This window comes from Gopherus evgoodei, chromosome 19, assembly GCF_007399415.2.
Source record: "Gopherus evgoodei ecotype Sinaloan lineage chromosome 19, rGopEvg1_v1.p, whole genome shotgun sequence".
NCBI lineage: Eukaryota > Metazoa > Chordata > Testudines > Testudinidae > Gopherus > Gopherus evgoodei.
The window spans coordinates 5,287,446-5,307,606 of record NC_044340.1 but is presented as its reverse complement, the minus strand read 5'-3'; the positions used below and the strand labels follow the sequence as shown (position 1 = coordinate 5,307,606).

General features: G+C 50.0%; 1 protein-coding gene across 2 annotated transcripts in view; it reads right to left on the bottom strand.

Annotated features, from left to right (window-relative positions):
• DDX25 (DEAD-box helicase 25) overlaps window positions 1-20,161 on the bottom strand; it is a 64,595-nt gene that overhangs the window by 9,741 nt on the left and 34,693 nt on the right. For both annotated transcript variants that reach the window (XM_030538573.1, XM_030538576.1), the window contains 2 exons: window positions 18,114-18,276; window positions 11,806-11,994 (listed from right to left, as the gene is read on the bottom strand). In XM_030538573.1, coding sequence (XP_030394433.1) covers window positions 11,806-11,994; window positions 18,114-18,276 — 352 coding nt within the window. The remainder of the gene's footprint in view (window positions 1-11,805; window positions 11,995-18,113; window positions 18,277-20,161) is intronic.

Sequence of the window (20,161 nt, the reverse complement as noted above, 5' to 3'; positions counted from 1 at the left end):
TGGGAAAGTTCTTAATGTTTTCTCTGAATACTGTATTGGTGCCTCAGTGTCCCCATGGCAGTTCTTAAGTATCTGGCAGACAAAGGGCCAGTGCACCTAAATGCCTGACACTCTGTCTCCTAGCAACTGATGACCTGGGTCCCTGCCCTGCAAAGGTGCCAGCTGAAGGTGTTGGAGACAAAGGGATCAGGTGACCTCCTGGCCCGGGAAAGGGGCTGAGGAGAGAGGAGGGGCTGGGAGGGGTTGTTAGTCTGGAGCTGGCTGGGGTCAAGGGTGGAGGGCAGACCTGGGGGCCTGGCTCACTGCCCCCCAGAATGGACCCAGCCGAGGGGTCCGGTTCGCTGTATCTACAAGCTCTGTTTTAGACCCTGTTCCTGTCATCGAATAAACCTCTGTTTTACTGGCTGGCTGAGAGTCACGTCTGACTGCAAAGTGGGGGTGCAGAACCCGGTGGCTTCCCCAGGACCCCGCTGGGGTGGACTCGTTGTGGGAAGCGCACGGAGGGGCAGAGGATGCTGAATGCTCCAAGGAGAGACCCAGGAGGTGAAGATGTGTGAGCTTCTTGCCCTGAACAAGTCTGCTCCAAGGGAGAGGAGGCTCCCCAAAGTCCTGACTGGCTTGGTGGGGAGCAGTTCCAGAGCATCGCCCGGTGACTCCGTGACAACTGGTGGCAGCGGCGGGACGTACTGCACCCCGTGAATGGCGCTGCTTGCAGTAAGTGACTGGGGAGCAGTAAAACAAAGGAGGGATAATGACCAGGCATGCTGAAGGCTCAGAGAGGGACGGTTTCAGGGGGCAGTTAACCTCTGGGAGTGTGTGACCAGCGAGAAGGACTGTTGGAGTAACAGGGTCCCCCTGAAGACTGCAGCGAGCAGTCTCAGGGGCGGAGGAGCTTGCCGCTCGACCCTGGGAGAGAGAAGGATTTTGCAGTAGCAGGGTTCCCCTGGGGATTGCAGGAGCAGTCCCAGGGGCGGAGGAGTCTGCAGCTCGACCCTGGCAAAGAGGTGGTGATCACGAGAAGGGCTGGCACACCCGGGGTTCTTCCTGGAAACCATGGGGGAGCCAAGAGCACACAGGCCTGTGAGTCCAGAGCCACTTGGGAACGGTGAAGTGATGGCCTATCACCATCTCCTTGAGAAGGACATTGTGATCCTGTGCACAAAGAGAGGGTTACGCATGGGGAAATTCACCAAGGCACAGTTAATCGTGCAGTTGAAGGAGAAGCACCGCTCTGAGGAGCAGATTCCTGGCTCGGATGGGGCTACAAGAGGATCTGAGAGCAGCTGGAGCATCAGCCAGGCATCCCCGAGAGTCTGGTCCCCAATCAGACGAGGGTCTTCACGATTGGGTTCCCCATCAGGAGACTGGAGACAGATGGGATGGGAGCAGAGCCCGAGAGAGCGAGAGGACCATGAGAGAAAGGAAGAGCCCGAGGAAAAGTTGCAGGAGAAGCAGCAGCAGTGTGGATTGGTGATGGTGGAGCAGAGAGACATAGGAGGCTGCCCAGGGGTCAGTGGGGAAACACGCCTGCAGGGGCGAGACCCTGGGACAGAGAGAACTGTGGTGGTGCAGCCCCAGATGCTGAGGGACTGTGGAACCTGGGTGAAGTTCCATGGGGTGAGGCCCCTCGCCCTGCCTATGGCCCAGATCCCTGTGCAGACCCAGAAGGGGTCGGGCTGGCTGGTAGTTGGGGTTCTCCAGAATATCAGCTGGGAGGCCCTGTTGGGGGGTGACTGTCTCCCCATGGGACAGGATCCAGGCCCCGCTCCTGTAACAGCCGAGGGTTTGAATTCAAATCCAGGGAACCAACTGGCTAGGATGGAAATGGTCAGTGAAAATGCAAATAACCTGGCTGGCAGGGGGGAGGGGCTGCCGGGCTCAGGATACCTGCCTGCCTGCAACCAGCCCCCTGGGGCTGAGTGTGAGGGAGAGATGCTCCCCGCTCCCCTGCACACCGGAGAGGGGGCTCACACTGGCTCTGATGCTGTGACCAGAGCAGAGAGCTCGCTGCCTGCCCCCACTGGGACAGCAAGGGCAGCGCTGAGCACGGGGGTGGTGGGGGGGGAGCTGAGATCCCAGCTGAGTTGGGGGACACCCAGGCAGGGCAGGTCAGCTGCCAAACAGGTTTCCCTGGTCCAGACGTGCTGCTGGGAAGTGATTACACAGCAGGGAGGGAGCTACCAGGGACAGGGCTCAGGGGGGCTGTGACCCCAGGCCCAGCCAGCGAGAGGGAGCAGGTCCCACTCCCTGCCCCAGCTGCTGAATCCCAGACTGAGCTGCAGAGGGATCCCCCCTTGGAGAAGCTGAGAGAACTTGCTGGCCATAGCACTGCAAACCCCCTTGGGGAAGGCTGCAGGGACAGAGTCCTGCAGGAGGAGGGATTCCTGTACCGGGAATGGGCTCCCCAAGGGGAAGTAGAACTGGGGGGAATCGGGAGACAGCTGGTGGTGCCCCAGGAATCCACAGGGTTCTTCCCTTTCAAACTGCTGGATGGGAGGAGAGTGAGGGGACCCCTGAACCTGAAGAGGGAGGTTTGGATGAAGAAGGGGGAAGACCCCCAGGGGGATCTCTTCCCTGAGGTGGGAGACAATCTCCCCATCAGGTGTTCCCCATTCAGAGTCACTGGGAAAGCAGCCCAGAACCTGGAGAGAGAGATCAAGGACCTGCTGGCTTTAGATGGGATCCAGCCATTTTACAGCCCATGGGCCTCACCTGTGGGGCTGATCCCCAAGCGAGACAGGATGATCTGGTTTTATGGGGGCTATCAGAAGCTTAAAACCATCACAGTGTCCGATGCCCACCCCATGCCTAGGCCTGGGGAGATTCTAGACAAGCTGAGAGGGATGGAGAACTTGGCCCTGGCAGACATTGATAACGTGCATCTTTAGCCAGACCTGGGAGGAACAGGTGTCCCAGGTGAAGAGGGTCTGGGCTGCCTCAAGGAGGTGGGACTGACATTAAAAGCTGGAAAGTGCAAGGGGGGACGGCAGAGGTGTTGTGTCTGGGCCACAAAGTGGGAAGCGGCTGCCCACGCCCAGAGCTGGCAAAGGCCAAGATGGGGGCTCTTAACCAAGGGAGCCCAAATCACAGACCAGAGTGCTGGGAAAAGACCCAATCCCAGCTTGAAGCCGAGGGGTACTGGGGTGGCAAAGGGTGTGGGCTGCATAAACCTTCCCACATGCGGCCTGCAAGTGCCATCAAGCACACCCGACCTAAGGGAGGGCGTAAGACTGGACTGTCCTGGTGTAACTCACACCAAGGGATGGGAGAGATGCTGGGGCATCCATGGGAACCTTGGTGGGTTCGAACTTCCCCAGGTCACTGGCTGAAGTGACCTCGCTCAGTTCGGTCTCGAAGGGGGGAGAGATGTGACAAACTGGGAAAGTTCTTAATGTTTTCTCTGAATACTGTATTGGTGCCTCAGTGTCCCCATGGCAGTTCTTAAGTATCTGGCAGAGCAAAGGGCCAGTGCACCTAAATGCCTGACACTCTGTCTCCTAGCAACTGATGACCTGGGTCCCTGCCCTGCAAAGGTGCCAGCTGAAGGTGTGGAGACAAAGGGATCAGGTGACCTCCTGGCCCGGGAAAGGGGCTGAGGAGAGAGGAGGGGCTGGGAGGGGTTGTTAGTCTGGAGCTGGCTGGGGTCAAGGGTGGAGGGCAGACCTGGGGGTCTGGCTCACTGCCCCCCAGAATGGACCCAGCCGAGGGGTCCGGTTCGCTGTATCTACAAGCTCTGTTTTAGACCCTGTTCCTGTCATCGAATAAACCTCTGTTTTACTGGCTGGCTGAGAGTCACGTCTGACTGCAAAGTGGGGGTGCAGAACCCGGTGGCTTCCCCAGGACCCCGCTGGGGTGGACTCGCTGTGGGAAGCGCACGGAGGGGCAGAGGATGCTGAATGCTCCAAGGAGAGACCCAGGAGGTGAAGCTGTGTGAGCTTCTTGCCCTGAACAAGTCTGCTCCAAGGGAAAGGAGGCTCCCCAAAGTCCTGACTGGCTTGGTGGGGAGCAGTTCCAGAGCATTGCCCGGTGACTCCGTGACATCACGTCTGACTGCAAAGTGGGGGTGCAGAACCCGGTGACTTCCCCAGGACCCCGCTGGGGTGGACTCGCTGTGGGAAGCGCACGGAGGGGCAGAGGATGCTGAATACTCCAAGGAGAGACCCAGGAGGTGAAGCCGTGTGAGCTTCTTGCCCTGAACAAGTCTGCTCCAAGGGAGAGGAGGCTCCCTAAAGTCCTGACAGGCTTGGTGGGGAGCAGTTCCAGAGCATCGCCCGGTGACTCCGTGACAACTGGTGGCAGCGGCAGGACGTACTGCACCCCGTGAATGGCGCTGCTTGCAGTAAGTGACTGGGGAGCAGTAAAACAAAGGAGGGATAATGAGGACCAGGCGTGCTGAAGGCTCAGAGAGGGACGGTTTCAGGGGGCAGTTAACCTCTGGGAGTGTGTGACCAGCGAGAAGGACTGTTGGAGTAACGGGGTCCCCCTGAGGACGGCAGCGAGCAGTCTCAGTGGCGGAGGAGCTTGCCGCTCGACCCTGGAAGAGAGAAGGGTTCCCCTGGGGATTGCAGGAGCAGTCCCAGGGGTGGAGGAGTCTGCAGCTCGACCCTGGCAAAGAGGTGGTAATCACGAGAAGGGCTGGCACACCCGGGGTTCTTCCTGGAAACCATGGGGGAGCCAAGAGCACACAGGCCTGTGAGTCCAGAGCCACTTGGGAACGGTGAAGTGATGGCCTATCACCATCTCCTTAAGAAGGACATTGTGATCCTGTGCACAAAGAGAGGGTTACGCATGGGGAAATTCACCAAGGCACAGTTAATCGTGCAGTTGAAGGAGAAGCACCGCTCAGAGGAGCAGATTCCTGGCCCAGATGGGGCTACAAGAGGATCTGAGAGCAGCTGGAGCATCAGCCAGGCATCCCCGGGAGTCTGGTCCCCAATCAGACGAGGGTCTTCACGACTGGGTTCCCGATCAGGAGATTGGAGACGGATGGGATGGGAGCAGAGCCCGAGAGAGCGACAGGACCATGAGAGAAAGGAAAAGCCCGAGGAAAAGCTGCAGGAGAAGCAGCAGCAGCGTGGATTGGTGATGGTGGAGCAGAGAAACATAGGGGGCTGCCCAGGGGTCAGTGGGGAAACACGCCTGCAGGGGCGAAACCCTGGGACAGAGAGAACTGTGGTGGTGCAGCCCCAGATGCTGAGGAACTGTGGAACCTGGGTGAAGTTCCCTGAGGTGAAGCCTCTCGCCCTGCCTATGGCCCAGATCCCTGTGCAGACCCAGAAGGGGTCGGGCTGGCTGGTAGTTGGGGTTCTCCAGGATATCGGCTGGGAGGCCCTGTTGGGGGGTGACTGTCTCCCCATGGGACAGGATCCAGGCCCCGCTTCTGTAACGGCCGAGGGTTTGAATTCAAATCCAGGGAACCAATTGGCTAGGATGGAAATGGTCAGTGAAAATACAAATAACCTGGCTGGCAGGGGGGAGGGGCTGCTGGGCTCAGGATACCTGCCTACATGTAACCAGTCCCCTGGGGCTGAGTGGGAGGGAGAGATGCTCCCTGCCCCCCTGCACACCGGAGAGGGGGCTCACACTGGCTCTGATGCTGTGACCAGAACAGAGAGCTCGCTGCCTGTCCCCACTGGGACAGCAAGGGCAGCGCTGAGCACGGGGGGAGCTGAGATCCCAGCTGAGTGGGGGGACACCCGGGCAGGGCAGGTCAGCTGCCAAACAGGTTTGCCTGGTCCAGACGTGCTGCTGGGAAGTGATTACACAGCAGGGAGGGAGCTACCAGGGACAGGGCTCAGGGGGGCTGTGACCCCAGGTCCAGCCAGCGAGAGGGAGCAGGTCCCACTCCCTGCCCCAGCTGCTGAATCCCAGACCGAGCTGCAGAAGGATCCCTCCTTGGAGAAGCTGAGAGAACTTGCTGGCCACAGCGCTGCAAACCTCCTTGGGGAAGGCTGCAGGGACAGAGTCCTGCAAGAGAAGGGATTCCTGTACCGGGAATGGGCTCCCCAAGGGGAAGTAGAACTGGGGGGAATCAGGAGACAGCTGGTGGTGCCCCAGGAATCCACAGGGTTCTTCCCTTTCGAGCTGCTGGATGGGAGGAGAGTGAGGGGACCCCTGAACCTGAAGAGGGAGGATTGGATGAAGAAGGGGGAAGATCCCCAGGGGGATCTCTTCCCTGAGGTGGGAGACAATCTCCCCATCACGTGTTTCCCGTTCAGAGTCACTGGGAAAGCAGCCCAGAACCTGGAGAGAGAGGTCAGGGACATGCTGGCTTTAGATGGGATCCAGCCATTTTACAGCCCATGGGCCTCACCCGTGGGGCTGATCCCCAAGCGAGACAGGATGATCTGGTTTTATGGGGGCTATCAGAAGCTTAAAGCCATTACAGTGTCCGATGCCGACCCCATGCCTAGGCCTGAGGAGATTCTAGACAAGCAGAGGGCGATGGAGAACTTGGCCCTGGCAGACACTGATAACGTGTGCATCTTTAGCCAGACCTGGGAGGAACAGGTGTCCCAGGTGAAGAGGGGGCTGGGCTGCCTCAAGGAGGTGGGACTGACGGTAAAAGCTGGAAAGTGTAAGGTGGGGACGGCAGAGGTGTTGTGTCTGGGCCACAAAGTGGGAAGCGGCTTCCCAAGCCCAGAGCTGGCCAAGGCCAAGATGGGGGCTCTTAACCAAGAGAGCCTGAATTGCAGCCCAGAGTGCTGGGAGAAGACCCCGTCCCAGTGTGAACCCCAGGGGTATTGGGGTAGCAAAAGGGTTCAAGCCGCATAAACCTTCCCACATGCGGCCTGCAACTGCCATCAAGCACACCCGACCTAAGGGAGGGCATGAGACTGGACTGTCCTGGTGTAACTCACACAAAGGAATGGGAGAGATGCTGGGGCATCCATAGGAATGTTGGTGGGTTCGAACTTCCCCAGGTCACTGGCTGGAGTGACCTCGCTCAGTTCGGTCTCAAAGGGGGGAGAGATGTGACGAACTGGGAAAGTTCTTAATGTTTTCTCTGAATACTGTGTTGGTGCCTCAGTGTCCCCATGGCAGTTCTTAAGTATCTGGCAGAGCAAAGGGCCAGTGCAACTGATGGCCTGAGCCCCTCCTCTGCAAAGGTGCCAGCTGAAGGTGTTGGAGACAAAGGGATCAGGTGACCTCCTGGCCCGGGAAAGGGGCTGAGCAGAGAGGAGGGGCTGGGAGGGGTTGTTAGTCTGGAGCTGGCTGAGGGCAGACGTGGGTGTCTGGCTCACTGACCCCCAGAATGGACCCGGCCAAGGGGTCCAGTTCTCTGTACCTACAAGCTCTGTTTTAGACCCTGTTCCTGTCATTGAATAAATCTCTGTTTTACTGGCTGGCTGAGAGTCACGTCTGACTGCAAAGTGGGGGTGCAGAACCCGGTGGCTTCCCCAGGACCCCGCTGGGGTGGACTCGCTGTGGGAAGCGCACGGAGCGGCAGAGGATGCTCCAAGGGAGAGGAGGCTCCCCAAAGTCCTGCCTGGCTTGGTGGGGAGCAGTTCCAGAGCATCGCCCGGTGACTCCGTGACAGCTGGGCACCTAACAGGACGACGCCCTCCTAAAATCTCAGTGACCCCTGTGCTGGGCGCAGGCAGCATAGAGGAGGAAACTGCTGGTTTCCAACGCAGAGGGGACAAGAGCCAGATCTGGGAGGCAAATAGATAGGGAGAAGGGCAAGAAGAATGGCAACCAATGGGGAGGACACAAATCTGAAGAGAAAACCAGTGGGCAAAAGCAGAACAGAGCCTGGCTGGACAAAGAGACTCAGGCAGGGAGTTTGGGGCTGGGGAGACAGATTGGACAAGGAGTTCAGGGAGTGTGATCAGGACTGGGAACAAGCAAGGGTAGGGAATGGAGGAGCACTATTGGAAGGCGGGGGAGGGAGAAAGATCATATGAAGATCTGGGAGGGAGGGAATTGGGACAGGCTGAGCAAGAGGATTGGGAATTGAGAGGGGTGAGACTAGGATTGCTATGCAAGGGACTGGTACTGAGATGAGAAACCCAAGGAATGAGACTAGGAGAAGAGACAGGACTTGGAAGGGAAAGACTGGAAAGGATGGGGCAGATGGGGTCAAGCTTGGAGGAACAGGCAATAGAAACTGTGCCCATACACTCCAGAGCCTAGAATGGACCCAAGATTCTGCACAATGGAATTTGTTTTTCAGTTTCCTTTTTCAAAAGCCCCGGAAATTACACAAAAACCTATGTTAAAAAGGATATTAAGGCAGCAAAGTCAAACATTCAAAACTTAGGAAATGCCAGAATTAAGGTTGCCTATGCAACCTTAATGCCGCCCACTTGCGCAAATGCACTATGATACAGTCTTTAATTACATGATCACATACTCTTTTTCCATGCATTGTTCAGTGCACAGGAGGGACCTGCTCTGGGGATGGATGAGGGTTGTGTAGTGAAGCAGACTTATCTGTAGGACCCCTACTTCATTTTCTGAAAGTATGTAATATCTGAGGCAGTTGGACTGCGGGAAGATAAAGGATGGTTTCATGCAGATGAATGTTGCCCTAGAGCAATGGTTTTCAAACTGCGGGTCGCAACCCAGTACTGGGTTGCGGAATATAGGGCACTGGGTTGTGGTGGCTCTGGTCAGCACCACCAACTGGGCTGTTACAAGTCCAATCAGCGATGCTGCCCAGCTAAGTCAGGCTAGTTCCTACCTGTTCTGACACCATGCTGTGCCCCAGAAGCAGCCAGCAGCAGGTCCAGCTCCTAGGTGGGGTCACAGGTTCCGGACAATGGGGCTCGAGGGGGAAGGAGAGTGCCTGCAGGTGAGAGCCACATGGAGCCGCTTGCGTGCCTCCATCTAGGAGCTGGATCTGCTGCTGGCCACTTCTGGGGGGAAGTGGGGTCTGCGGTTCCAGGACAGGCAGGAAACCTACCTTAGCACCCCCTCTGCGCCACTGACTGGAAGCCCCACAAGGTAAGCCTGTGCTTCAACTCCATACCCCAATCCCCTGCCCCAGCCTTGAGCCCCCCCCAACAGACCCGGAGCCCCTTCCTGCACCCCAAACCCCTCATCCCTGGCTCCACCCCAGAGCCTGCATCCCCAGCCCAGAGCCTGTCCTGCACCCTAACCGCCCACCCCAGCCCCCTCCAAACCTGGACCCTCCTCTTGCACCACAAACTCTTCATCCCCAACCCCACCCCAGAGCCTGCACCCCCAGCCCAGAGCCCTGACCATCTCCTGCACCCCAACCTCCTGCCCCAGCCCAGAGCCCCTTCCCACACCCTGGACGCCTCATTCCCAGCCCCACCCCGCAGCCCTCACCCCAAACCCCTCATCCCTAGATCCGTTGAGTAGCGGGCCTCGACTATTTTCTTCAACTGGGTCACCAGAAAATTTTTTTTAAAACCACTGCCCTAGAGAACTGGATTCTACACCTGCCTCAGTTCCTCTGCAACACTGGGCAAGTCACTTAAATCAAACTTTTCACAGGTGATCACTAACTATGAGTACATCTACAGAGCAAAAAAACCCTCCGAGCCTGGATTTTGGGCTCATGGGGTTTGTGCTGCAAGGCTAAAAATTGCAATATAGACATTCAGCCTCAGACTGGAGCTTGGGCTCAGAGACCCTCCCCACCTCACTGGGTTTCAGAGCCTGGGCTCCACCCTGAGCCTGAACATCCATGCTGCTATTTCTAGCCCTGCACCATGACCCAAGTCTGTTGACCCAGGCTCCGAGGCTCACTTTGGCAGGGTAGTGTGTGTGTGTGTGTGTGCGTGTACGAGTGCGCACACATACCCTGTGTGTTCCTCACTTTCTGGGTGCCTGATCCGAGCCTTTAGGGCACTGATACTCAGACCTCAGTGGTTCAGGAGCCAAATTAGCAACCAACATTATCCAAAATAGCCACAGTAGTTTGAGTTAATTGTATCATTTACTACAGTGTTATTCCTATTTAAACGGTATGAAATACAGAGGAAATAGTTATCTATATTATTGTCACAGCAAATAAGTTAATAATTCAGTGCAAGCTGATAACATAATTGGTTAATAACCGAGTAAAAGCATCCTGACTGGTTAATAATTAAAGCACGGTGTTTTCATGCTATGTGTTGCAAAGAGCAACTTGCAGCTTCTGAGTCATAGTCTGAGTTTCACTGCTCTGGGGTCTGATTTACAGAAGGGTTAAACACTCATAGATGCAACTGAAGTCAATGGGAGCTGGGCTTCGAACATATGAAGTGCTACATAATGTAAAGGAAAAAGCTCTGAAAAAATCAGGTCCTAAGCATCTCAAGTTGGTCACCCCAAATTAATAGATTCTTTGACCTTAATCTCTCTACGCCTCAATTCCCTACCTGTAAAATAGGGATAATGCGCCATTCATCTCACAGAGCAGTCGTGAAATAAATAAAAGAAGTGTTTATGCAGCACACAGGTGCTGTAGTGAGGAGCACCACTGAAAAGGCTGTGAGGAAATTAATAATTCCATCTTCAGAGCAAGCATAGAGTAAAGCCTGGGGCCACACACTGAACGCTGAGAAAACACTGAACAGCTGCTCATGCAACGAGTACCATCTAACTCAGGGGTAGGCAACCGATGGCTCGCGTGCCAAAGGCGGCACACGAGCTGATTTTCAGCGGCACTCACACTGCCCGGGGCCTGGCCACCGGTCCGGAGGGCTCTGCATTTTAATTTAATTTTAAATGAAGCTTCTTAAACATTTTAAATACCTTATTTACTTTACATACAACAATAGTTTAGTTATATATTATAGACTTCTAGAAAGAGACTGTCACGGAGTCACCGGGCGATGCTCTGGAACTGCTCCCCACCAAGCCAATCAGGACTCTGGGGAGCCTCCTCTCCCTTGGAGCAGACTTGTTCAGGGCAAGAAGCTCACACAGCTTCACCTCCTGGGTCTCTCCTTGGAGCATTTAGCATCCTTTGCCCCTCTGTGCACTTCCCACAGCGAGTCCACCCCAGCGGGGTCCTGGGGAAGCCACCGGGTTCTGCACCCCCACTTTGCAGTCAGATGTGACTCTCAGCCAGCCAGTAGAACAGAGGTTTATTCGATGACAGGAACAGGGTCTAAAACAGAGCTTGTAGATACAGCGAACCGGACCCCTCGGCTGGGTCCATTCTGGGGGGCAGTGAGCCAGACCCCCTCGTCTGCCCTCAGCCCGCTCCAGACTAACAACCCCTCCAGCCCTACTCCTCTCTGCTCAGCTCCTTTCCTGGGCCAGGAGGTCACCTGATCCCTTTGTCTCCAACACCTTCAGCTGGCACCTTTGCAGAGGAGGGGCCCAGGCCATCAGTTGCTAGGAGACAGAGTGTCAGGCATTTAGGTGCACTGGCCCTTTGCTCTGCCAGATACTTAAGAATTGCCATGGGGACACTGAGGCACCAATACAGTATTCAGAGAAAACATTAAGAACATTCCTAGTTCATCACAGAGACCCTATAAAAACATTAAAATATATTAACGGCACACACAACCTTAAATTAGAGTGAATAAATGAAGACTCGGGACACTACTTCTGAAAGGCTGCCGACCCCTGATCTAACCCGTGCACTGAATGAGGAAGGGTCCTGTGGTAAAAATGTATGTTATCCTGTAATTACAAACTATCACAATGCATATGCACATTTCTTCATTTTTGAGTGCTAGACTTTGCAACCTTCACTAATGTACTTTTAACATAGTTATGTGAGTGTAATACAACACACAGTGCACTGCGGCACCAGTGATTTGCACTTTGTTACTACGGCCAACTTCTGCATGCTTTATACGTGCAGTGCAGGTTTGATGGGGATACTGTACTCACTGAAGTGCTCTTCAATTCTGCGTAGCAGTGGTAAGTTGTGTCTTTCCACCATGTTGAAGGCAAGGCCCTTTTTCCCAAAACGACCTGTTCGCCCTATGCGGTGTAGGTAGGTCTCAAAGTCTGGACAATGCAACTGGTTTGTCGGAAGCTTGAAATTCACAACAATTGTGACCTGTTCCACATCAATACCTAAGAAAGGATGAGAGAGAACTCATTGATGAACTCCGAAGGCACCTGCCATTGCACCTGAAATAGGCCATGGCCATTAAAACCCATTAATAATAGGACCAATGTGTCCAGTTTTATTTCTGCCTAATGTAGTTATCTCAGTACTTCCTGCCCAATGGAGAACTGAGAATGACTATTACTGTTGGCTTGGGACACTCAGCTGGAAGGGGGCTACCCAATTCATATGCTCACTTCAAAAGTGTTCTGAAAATACTAAACAAGTTACCTTGAAAAATGGGGTGAAGAGAAGTGGTAACCCCCAGAGTGTGAGCAGAACCTTTTGTATTTGAGAAGACATTAACCCATGCCTAAAATTTCCCACTGTTGCTACCACTGGTTCAGCTTAGCTGCTGATAGTCAACTGCTTCCAATAACTAACAGTGTTTGTTAACCTCGCTCTGGGCAGGTCTAAACAAGATAGTGTAGCCAAGATTATCTTGCTCATACTAGAGTTTACACCATTACTATCACCAGGGAGCTGAACCAGAAGTAGCTACAGTGAGAAATTGGGGCGGGTGGGGGGCAAAGAGAGAGAAGGATAGAGTAGACAAAGATTTGAAAAAAATATTGGCCAATACTCATGTATGTCTGGGGACCAGAACAATTTAACAAACTGGTATTCAAGAAGGAAATGTGATTTTCTTATTAATAAATGGATATCACACAATGAAAGTAACCAGCTTTGGTCTGGACTGGAAGGTGATGCAACGCAAAGCACCAGTTGAGGCTTTCCCACTTTACCCACCAGAGCCAAAATAGACTGCACAGACAGGGATACCCTTATGGAAAGAATGACTCCGCACATGTGGCTGGGATACGCTGAGCCGGTGGAGCGATCTTCCTGCTTGCTGTGGGGCCAGGTAATATTTCCATATTCTACTCTTCATGTCAGTCTAGTGATGCTTTCTTTTCTGACTCCATAGATAAAGTTTCAGAGAGGTAGCTTGTGTGTCTGTATCCACAAAAACAGGGAGTACAGTGGCACCTTCAAGGCTAACAGATTTATTTGGGCATAAGCTTTTGTGGGTAAAAAACCCCACATCTGAAGAAGTGAGGGTTTTTTAACCCAAGAAAGCTTATGCCCAAATAAATCTGTTAGTCTTTAAGATGCCACCGGACTCCTCGTTATTTTTATAGTTAAAGTTGTAGGACAGTTCCCATTATAAGCTCCATATGGCACCTCTCCACTCAGCAATTTTTATTTTATGCCTCAGATTTTTTTAAAGTTTGAGTTAATCTGACATTTTGGGGATATGAAACGAACAAATGAGCTTTTCATTCTTTAAGCACTCTAACTTTAAAGATGTATATTTCACAAATCACTTGCTCTAAAAACAGCAAGTTTGGTTTTTTCCCCTTAAGATTTGTCCTCAATGTTCAAACAAGTTTTTCCTTCCCCTAGTGAGGTGAATAATTTGAGTTGTGTCTCAAAATTAACACCTCTGGGAGCTGTGCAAAATCTGAGCAGAAGTACAAAATTTAGCTTGCTTCATGGATCTTAGCAACTTGGCTTATGAATTTGGCAAATTTTGTAAGTCTCAGGAGGAAGGAAGCTGTTCAGGCATAGCAAAATCCATACAATTTTGAACGCAACAAATTATGCAGTGAAGTTCATAAGTTTAGAGAGTCTTCAGAAAAACAGTTATGCACCAGAAAAACTAGAGAAATATTTGAACTTCATAAAAACAAGCATCAACATGATATTTTAGATATATTGCAATTGTGCTATTCATCAAAACAGAATCACCAAGGAAATCCCAAACAAAAATTAAGATAGCTAAGCTTGAAAACATCTTCCTTAAATAAAGAAAACCTCAGCTGAACACTTTTCAGAGTAGCAGCCGTGTTAGTCTGTGTCCGCAAAAAAAACAGGAGTACTTGTGGCACCTTAGAGACTAAATTTGTTAGACTTAAACAAATTTGTTAGTCTCTAAGGTGCCACAAGTACTCCTGTTCTTTCAGCTGAACACGGTAGTTTTAAAGTCTAGATGGTCAGGATATACAGAGCTAGGGTTCCACAAGCAATTAGTTCCATCCTACTCCTACTCAACCTCTCTCTCTGCCTCTGATTTCCTCACACTGCATATTTCATTTCAACATTCCTCAAAATGAACCACTTACTCCCATTATATCACCCTATCCTCTAAATACTAATGGGCAAACAACTCTCTACATAGGATCATCTACACAACCAGAGCAGCTAGATCTTGCTCTCTGGCCTTCCACATCTGGGTTTGTCCATCCCAGAATTTAATCTTCCTTCGTTAAAATCAAATCTATCATAAATATTTACAATTCTTTGGTTACAATGGTAAGCATCCCTTCATACATACTCCATAGGTGCCGACTCTGGGGGTGCTCCAGGAGCACCCATGGAAAAAAAACAGTGGGCACTTAGCACTCACCGGCAGCAAAGCTCTTCCCTCCCCCCAGAACCTCCTGCCTGTCGGCAGCCTTGCTGATCAACTCCCTTCCCATCTTCCCTCCCTCCCAGTGCCTCCTGCACACCATGATCAGCTGTTCCATGGCAGTGTGCAGGTGGTGCTGGGAGGGAGAGGAGGAGCAGAGATGGGGTGTGCTCAGGGGAGGATGCAGAGCAAGAGTGGGAAGAGACAGAGCCGAGGTGGGGCCTTGGGGAAAGGGGTGGAGTGAAGGTGGGGGGTCAAGCATCCCCAGGTAGAGAGGAAGTCAGAGCCTATGCACTCTTCACATTTTACATGCCTACTCTGATAATCTGTTTACAAAAGGTCCAGGTAACTTTTTCTTCAGCAAACATCAGGCACTGTACTACATGGAGGATTTGATACAGCACGGTAACTGGTACTCTTAATGACCAGAACCTCCTCCCTAGTATAAACTGTTGCGCCTTCTGACCTGGGAGTCTCACCATACAGCACCACACATTGATTGGCACTTTGCCTTTTTTCTGCCAGGAAAGTTCAGAGAGTGGTTTCCTGCTGCCTTCCCTCTGGTTTGTGGCTGCCATTGGTTAACTCCCTGATTTAACTCTTCCACCTTTTGTTGGCATTTCCTTCATCAGGTTCCCAGTGTTAGATAGATACATGTGGAGTCTCGGAGCTGTAAGGGAATGCTAGGGGCCATTTCATGATGACGGATGAATTCACAGTGTACTTTCTATTCAGGATCTGAGAAAATAAGATAAATGCGACCCTATTTTTTTTTTCAATCTAAGGAGACATCAAAGTGTGTATTTGGAGATAACCCAATCAGTGACAGAGTTATTACAATTCTTCTTTACATAAGAAATAGGAACAGACTTCAAAGCAACAACGTAAATTATTCTTCATCTATTCTTCATCCAAGGAATGCCTGTTGTGACAAGAGGTTTATCAGCTGAGCTTCAGCTATAAAAGAACTCTGGGACCTGATCCTGTTCATCTCAGATCTGCTTGGACTTTGCCAGGGGAGGGTTAAGTCTCAAGACTGAGGTCTCCAGTTCCATTCTGGATTATTCTGAAATTTCTCATGGAAAAATGTAAACAGACTGCACATGGACTGCCCATTGGACTATAGCCTATGGAACTGATTCTGGAAAAACTTTTTACAACTCAGCAACTTAGTTGGGAATTGGTCCTGCTTTGAGCAGGTGGTTGGACTAGATGACCTCCTGAGGTCCCTTCCAACCCTGATATTCTATTATTCTAATTCACCATCTCTGCTATGAAACTGACCTAAGACTTTCATTCATATCTGTATGTATAATGATTTTCTAACCACAACTCATTTTTGTTTTAATAAATCTTAGATTAGTTAATCAGAATTGACTGTAAGCATGTATTTGGGTAAAATGTGAAATATTCATTGACCTTGTGCGTATTGTGTCCAATCTCTTGAGATTGGCAAAACTTTATATACGATGAATATTTGACTTGAGATCCCAAGGCTGGATTCCTTTAGGGGAGCTGTGTTTTTGGCTTCTGGGTAACCAGTAAGGCATTGTAGAAGCTGTTTCATTGCTGGCTTGGTGAATGTAATTATTAGAATAAACCACCATTTGGGGGATAGTCTGGCCCATTCTTTGCAATTTGTCCTGACTGAACAATCTCAGTGAGGCCCCTCCAGAAACCACAGTCACAATGATGGTCTTTAGTACAACTACTGATAGAACACAATGAATGTTGGTGTCTGCAAAGGATAGTTAGTGAGGAATAGGGACTATCCCTGAATACGCGAAACGCACGCTTAACAAAACCAGAATGCAAGTGGACACACAACTGTCAATCGAGTTATCTGGGAACAAACATATCCAACCAGAGAAAGAATTCCAAAGAAATCAGAAGATTAGGAATGACTCGCTCAGCCAATCCTCCCACATGAATGTGTGGAAAAACCATGGCATCCTGAAATGTACAAGGTTCAATTGGTGAAAAGTAGCAAACTATAGAGGTGAATCATTGGAAATTAATGCTGCTGACAAGAACAAAAATGAAGCCTTAGAAATGTAGTGCTGCTTGCAAAGACTCTTGACTATCTCTTAGACAGAAAATTAGAGGAGTGCTTATGTTAGAAGCATTACTGGGGAAATAGGACCATGTTGTAAGAAGTCAACAGGCACAAACTTATGTACTTTGGTCACTTCAGGCACAGAGATGGAAATAACCTTGAGCAAATTGTCATGGCAAGAATGGTGACAGGTCATTGTAGTAGAGGATGACATGTGAGGAGATGGAAAGATGGAATGCGGCAGATCACTGGAAAGTCAGCTGCTGAGTGTTGAAAGCTAGCAATTGTTTCTGAAAATTATCCTATGAGATCATTGATATTCAGGCAAGAATAAATGAGTTTTACTTGCTTAAAACCATGACCATTTTCACATTTTACTTCTTGCTTGAATTCACAAGCACCCTCCACCTCTAGTCATCACTCCATTACAGGCCAGAAAGGGCAATTTAACTTGGCTACTTCTCTATACACTCAAGAACCACTATAATCAAGCCTCTTTCTGGCACTCACATAAAAGCTAAAGCTAAATACCTACCCTGACCCCACCCATTTAAAAAACGCTGTTTGCAGACCCTGTTGACCCTTACCATTCCAGAGAGGACAGGGGCAGCTGACATACATACATGTTGCATTACTTTTTTCACTGGTCATTTTAAAATGTTAAACTACTTTAAAACAAAACCAGGAAAACTTCTCTGTATTGTTATGACGATTATACACATTGTGATAGAGTATGAGAACAGAGTGAAGTTGTTTATGGAATTTCAACTTTGAACTCCCTGACTTTCAAATATTTATTTTTCTATAACAACATTCTAAAAAGTGCTTTTAGTTTAATGAGCGCATATTGTATAATTTTTATACACAACACTATCTCAATGGGTTTTTGTGGATGAAAATCTCTACCCAAAGGATCCATTTACTGAAGAAAATCTGCCTTTACCTTGGACTACTATATTTGTTGTGACTGACTTTTCAGACAGGGCAATTGTAAAACATGCAAATTTTGACTGTCTACATTAGCAATTTCACAACTGTAATTCACCATTTGTGGAAGCTGTAGTGTAAACAGGACTCAGGTGTTTATACCACTGTGTGGTACCAGCTGTGAATTATGGCTGTAAAGTGTTTGCCAGTGTAGATAAGGCTTCACAGTCACGACAAGCAACACCATCCTGAGAAGCAGGCACTGAGCTGTATACAAAGGGGTTATACATGGAATTGCAATTTTTAACTCGATCTGTCTGGAATAAGAAATCAGCCTGGTATTATTTCTGCAAGCTATAGGAATCAGCATTTGCTCGGACAAACACTCGTTGAATTTATATCTAGAAATCCACAAAACCCCACAAATTGACAACCGGACTCCAACACTGTGTGTGACAACAATGTAGCAGAAAAGCTTATGATGAGGTCTCTATATGTGAGAGATTACAGGATTCCAAGCAGCTGTCATCATCTTCTGCACTCCACAGTGGGTTTTCGGTGTGCATGGTGGATTACGTAATGCGGGAACAATACTAAGATTGCATGCCCTGTGTGTACCCCATCTGGAAAAACAAAGCTCTCAATACTGTAATACTTTGAGAAACAAATGGATTAGCTAAAGACAATACCTCTAGCACAGACATTCGTTGTGACAAGGACCTTCTCTTTTCCTTCACGAAACCTTTGGATTATAGCTGCCCGTTGCTCAACTGTCAGCTCTCCACTCAGGATAGACACTTCGTGCCCATCCAGAATCAGTTCCTGTGATAACCATTTGGCATTTCTACGAGTCTAAAAACAAATGCAGGAAGAAAGTACATGAGATAAAATCTCCTTGGGAGGAAACATATTCCCTCCTCTTTCAGTCACGTGCAACCATCATACTTATGTATTCCCTAAAATACTTTATTCCTTTCTTCATGGCATTTCAGAGGAGTGTCTGTCTGGCACTTCACAGGCAGAACCTGCGGGCTCACAGTCCAAGTCCCACTAGCACACCATCAATTTTTCTGGGAGCTCACTCAGGCCCCCCTCTTTAAGAAATACTGGATATAGGGAGATGTCCAGGGATTTTACTCTACAGCTCTTTCTGTTTCTAAAAAAATCAGAAGTGATTATGCTGAAACCAGCTGGAAAACAAAAATTTAGTTAAAGCTGTGGATCATGTCTATAGACCAAATGGAGACAAATTAAATTAAGATGGCTTCAGGAAAGATTTAGCTGAATACAAGGGAATGGTAATGGCCTACTGTTTAGCAAAGACAGAACTAGCATGAATTCCACTTAAACAGGCTATACTCAGCTGGTGCTAAGTGGTTACTACTGTGAAATTCTGAACTCTTGCCTTTAAATACACAGTAGATTAGAGAACTAAAGCTCCAATAAAGAAATTGTGTCTTGGATCCTTGGGTACATGCACACACATGCATGCACACGTGTCACTGTCTTACATTTAAACAACCTGAAGTGCTTGATTATCAAAATTGCCCTACACAGGCGTTGTTGTTTTTTTAATACTACAACATTAAGTAGTTGAATGTAGAAAACACAAAAAGATTAAAAGCCTCAGTTCTGTTTGTTTCCTTTAATTCTTTTATGCAGGTTTCCAGCTGGTTTTCTAGCCTCTTTCCCTTTCACTAAAACCAGAGAGGGAAAGATTTTCTCTGGGATCTGCTGTGAGAGTTGGGCACAGCCAGTCTCACACAGGAGCCTGGAGGAAGAAACTGGTTAGGAGCTGATGATATGTTTCCTGACAACACAATATAGGTCAGGACTCCAAAAGGACAACAAATTGGGCCAACAACAGCAGGTGAAATAGACAAAGAGTGGTTGGTGTAATGGAATCCTGCCGGGGCGCTCTGACTTATCTGTAACCTCTCAGTATACGTAATATAATAATGTGTGTGCTGGCAGAGAGCCAGAGTGGGAAAAGTCAATTGGCACCAAATGTAATAAGGGGCAGGAAATTAGATAGTTCATCTAGCCCTTTCAGAACCGAGGTTGGGACAGCATAGCCTGACAGAGCGAGTGACTCAGCATTCCCAATGTTCATGAACACAAAGGGTGAAGTTCAGTTGATTGCTGTAAACCAGAGAACTTTAAGAGTAAGTGCACATGGCCTGTTGGATCCTAAAGCAAAGAACATGAATAGGGCCCTACCAAAGTCATGGCCCATTTTGGGCAATTTCATGGTCATAGGATTTTAAAAGTCAAAAACGTCATGATTTCAGCTATTTAAATCTGAAATTTCATGGTGTTGTAATTGTAGGGGGTCTTACCCAAAAAAGGAGTTGGAGGGGGGGTTGCAAGGTTATTGCAAGGGGGGTTGCAGTATTGCTACCCTTACTTCTGCGCTGCTGCTGGCAGAGGTATTGCCTTCAGAGCTGGGCAGCTAGAGAATGGCAGTAGCTGGCCAGGAGCCTAGTTCTGAAGGCAGAGCTGCCACCAGTAGTAAGGATGGTGGTAGCATGCAAGTATGGCATGGCATGGTATGGTATTGCCAACCTTACTTCTCCACTGCTGCCTGCAGCGCTGGGCCCTCAGTCAGCAGCTGCCACTCTCCAGCTGCCCAGCTCTGAAGGCAGCAGTGCAGAAATAAGGACGGCATGGTATGGTATTGCCACTCTTACTTCTGCGCTGCTGCTGGCGGGGCCCTGCTTTCGAAGCCGGGCACTGG